The 3,984-nt window shown below is 36.3% G+C and overlaps 1 protein-coding gene across 1 annotated transcript; it reads right to left on the bottom strand.

Annotated features, from left to right (window-relative positions):
• Positions 1-669: 669 nt before the first annotated feature.
• On the bottom strand, positions 670-2,080 carry LOC149262463 (xyloglucan endotransglucosylase protein 6-like). Its single transcript, XM_089424710.1, has 4 exons — positions 1,874-2,080; positions 1,650-1,750; positions 1,375-1,568; positions 670-1,287 (listed from the first exon to the last, which is right to left on the bottom strand). Exons 1-4 carry the CDS (start codon positions 2,034-2,036, stop codon positions 885-887), a joined length of 861 nt encoding a protein of 286 aa, XP_089280836.1. The 5' UTR covers positions 2,037-2,080; the 3' UTR covers positions 670-884.
• Positions 2,081-3,984: the final 1,904 nt, after the last annotated feature.

Here is a 3,984-nt window from a genome sequence, read left to right as displayed (position 1 = left end):
GATACCCTTATTAATTTATTTAAAATTTGAAGCTTATTACTATATTGATATATAAGATCTTCTGTTTCAAATCGAAAAAAAGACCAAAAAAAAATACCAACTTCACTGTATTTTTGTGTTCTTATATACTTAATATAATTCAATGTTAGTTTTATATATATAAAAAAAAAATTCAAGGATGTATATACTGCACCAGCAACACGATGCTTATGGAACCTTTGAGATGATTGCCACTGGAATATAACATGGTTGCATGGATTGGTTCATAGCCATCTATAATATTTTAGAAAAAAATGTGCATTCACGTTTGGAACTTTTAAAATTATTTTTTTTCCATGGATAAAAATAATGCAATATTTAATAAATGAAATGAAAAGGATACCCTTATTAATTTATTTAAAATTTGAAGCTTATTACTAAATTGGTATATAAGATCTTCTGTTTCAAATCGAAAAAAAAAAACAAAAAAATACCAACTTCACTGAATTTTTGTGTTCTTATATACTTCATATAATTCAATGTTAGTTTTATATATAATTAAAAAATTCAAGGATGTATATGCTGCACCAGCAACACGATGCTTATGGAACCTTTGAGATGATTGCCATTGGAAATATAACATGGTTGCAATGACCATGTTTAGTCATCCAGAAAATTATAAGACAATAATAATAAAAAGCTGTATTATTACTCAGAAAGTATATAAACATTTCCACTTTATATTATACAATATAAGAATAGACTAGCAGAAGCTATACAGAGCCATTATTGAGATAGTATCATGACTAATGAAACATTATTGAGATTCATCTGTTTCATATCTATCATAGTAAAATTAAGGAAGCACAGCTATACCTTAAACAGCAATTAGAAAATATAAAGAACTAGAAGCGGAGGCCTGCACACTCAGGTGGCGAAGTGGAAAACCTGGTCGAATCCTTGCAGTAGTCATAGATGATATAGTTCCGATGTACCCATCGGAGCATTCGCCTTTGTAATGGAGTAAGGGAAGAATGAGAGGGCCTATCCCACCACTTACTTCCATTCTCAATAACCCCTCTTGATTCTCCATTTAATCCGTATTCGTTTGCATCAATGTCGAAGCCTTTGTAAGTGGAGATAAAAGGAGAATGGCTCCAGTTTATCTTCAGCCGCCCACCTTGAGTAGCCCAGTTATCTGCATTCCAGATTGAAGAGGATACCCTCATGGGCTGTTTCTGAGGATATGGGACTCCCAGCCTCTCGTTGTTGGGGAATACCCTAATCGGAACACTGTCTACAAAGAATCTGCAATGAAACATTATAAATTAATTGACATTTATTGAGTAAAATACTCTGTAACTAAGAATTATAAAAGCGATGGTATATACTTACACAACTTGCTTGTGGTTCCACAGAAAAGAATAGGAATGGAAATCTGCGGTGGGGTCGAACCACAGGTAAATGCGTTGTTCCCTGTTGCCAGTGCCGTTGGAGTAGATATTAGTCTGCACAATGTAAGGCTCACCCGAAGCATTTCCCAAGAATTCGAAATCGAATTCGTCATGCAATGTCCCCTCAGAAGACATCTGCGCAGAGCACATGAAAATGATATCAAACACAGAGTCACAGAAACAGCAAATGGTAACCAACACTGAAATGCAACTTACATAAAATGCAGTCACTGTTCCCGCAGAGTCGCCGGGGACGAGTTTAATCTGCGCCCCTACTTTTCCAAACAAGTATGTTGCCTTGGAAGCAAAGCCAGCGCCTGAACATTTAACAACATGAACTTAAAATTAATTCAGGACAGAAACAAAACAGCCTTATCAAACCATTAAAGCAGCACTGCAATTCTTGAAAAAAAATAGTAATGCATGCTGCAAAGAAATACCAGAAAAGTTGTCGAGCTTCAGCTTCAACAGCTCTCCCTCGTTCATAACATGATCAATCGCCCAGCTGGGCTCGAAGATATCATTGAACTCTGCACAATTAGATACCCAGAAGCAAAAAACCAGAACGAAAAAGCAGCAGCTCTGCAATCTTAAACAAGCCATGTCAACAACAGCTTATCTGCACTACACTGCTAACCAGCAGCAGAAGTGGAAATATATAGGCCTCTGCCCCCAGTTTATTTTACGATTTCGGACTATTTACGAAATGCACAGTATATACTCACAGTATACAATCACAATCAGTGTGTCCTCTCAAATTCAGATTTTTAGAGACGCGTCTAAGAGGACCAGGCTGGAGATTAACGAGTTCTTGCAAAACCACTACAGCGTAACCATGGGTTACCGACAAGGAATTTGGCAGGACCTGTCGCAATCTCGAAACGAATGGTCCCGCATATTCTATGCTCCTTATTCATTGAGAAAAGACCACACAGATTATTCTCTTCAACTTTGAACTGTATTCTAACTCCACCTCTTATGTCCACTCAACAGTAATATAAAACAGGGCAATGGTCCAGGTGGGAACCTGTCCTGCTAAAGACAGGCTGGCAGCTCCAAAGTGTACACCATATCTTTTACATTGGTTTCATACTGTAAATGAGAATCAGCAATTTTGCGCATGTCACCAAAATTGTACCAAAGGATACTTACCATGCATGTTGCGTGCTTTGCTGTAAATATAGGTAACTAGGACAGTGCTGTAAATATAGGTAACTAGGACGATGACAGACACTCATTGAAATTATTGAGATTACACGTAATCATAATGTCCGGCGCTTGCTTGGCAGCCAGTCCTTTGAAAAAGCTATTGGTCTTCAATTTTCGAGGTCTATGGAAAAGCTAGTGTAAAAAGGAAAGTCGTATCAATACAAAATATTATAATTGGCAAGTTGGTTGAATAGACAGATGTACAGCAATTAATCGGCAATTTTCTGAAGCTATGGAAAGCCTATGTAAAAAGAAAGGTGGTATCAAATTTTATAATTGACAAATCCTGGAGATTGAATATTATGTGTCGTCCGGACATAATCGAATGGCCAGCTGGAAAGAAACTGTTCTTTCTTTTTTTGGGGCTTTATAAACATTAATTTTCATGAACAGTGGAGAAAATGGACGGACGGGTGGACATGACATTCGAGGTAATGATTTGTGAGCGATAAGGATGTCCGGAGGTCTTGAACCTGGGGCCAGCAAACACTCATAGAGCTTTCCCACCCAAAGCTGGTTATGATCAGATTTTGATTTTCTCTTTTCTTTTTTTCTTTTTAAATGAGAGAACCTTAAAAAACCATTAAATAAATAATTTAAAAACAATAGAGACAACAAATAATGAGATGAGATTCCCACTCATTTGCTGACTCTTATGTTTCAATTCGGATAGACATAAGTAATATATGTATAGTCTTTTAAGCTTTATACGAATCAGCAGCTGAATCTCATGCCTGAATAATTGCGCTGCACGGTTGGCTTAGTGGGTGCTATGCCTGAATAATTGAGTTGCACGGTTATTTTAGTGGGTGGCATTTCACAACAACTATTCCAGACTCCCGTCGATTGTAAACTTAATACAAGCCAGCCGCTGAATAATTGAGTTGCACGGTTGGTTTAGTAAGTGATATTTCAACCTGAGTGTGAACTAGGTTAATACGTACATTAAAGTTGACGTAGGCATTGATACATCGCTTAACTTACTGTATTATGAATGCAGCACCACCATGTTATTGCCTATTTTTTTTCACATTATTACATTTAGAGTAGCAATCTAACTCTCACCGATAAATGAACAAAATAACATCACGCAACCTCTTACTAGGAGAGGAGTTGTTTTTAGGGTGATTTTTTGGAAGTTTTTTGGTAGGTTTTCCTGGTTAAATTTTTTTAAAATCTTGTAGGAATTTATTGAAATCATAATTTTGATGAGTAACCCCTGCACAATCCAAGTGCCCTAATAATTTTTTAGGGTGTTGAATCCATATTTATAATCAAAAACACATTTTAAATAACACAAATCAAAATTTCACCTCAAATTTTTATGTTTAACCAACATAAA

The sequence above is a fragment of the Pinus tabuliformis genome, chromosome 6 (genome assembly GCF_031772625.1).
Source record: "Pinus tabuliformis cultivar Carrire ecotype Pingquan chromosome 6, CPIR1, whole genome shotgun sequence".
In the NCBI taxonomy this organism is placed as follows: Eukaryota; Viridiplantae; Streptophyta; class Pinopsida; order Pinales; family Pinaceae; genus Pinus; species Pinus tabuliformis.
The sequence above is the reverse complement of the archived record's forward strand: the minus strand, read 5'-3'. Positions and strand labels throughout refer to the sequence as shown.

Bases quoted from the DNA above. Each gene is read 5' to 3' on its own strand.
- LOC149262463 (XM_089424710.1), bottom strand. From the start codon at position 2,036: ATGGCTTGTTTAAGATTGCAGAGCTGCTGCTTTTTCGTTCTGGTTTTT. The intron at 1,751-1,873 runs GTATTTCTTTGC...TTAAATGTTCAG, and splicing joins GAAGCTCGACAACTTTTCTG to GCGCTGGCTTTGCTTCCAAG. The intron at 1,569-1,649 runs GTAAGTTGCATT...TGCTCTGCGCAG, and splicing joins GAACAGTGACTGCATTTTAT to ATGTCTTCTGAGGGGACATT.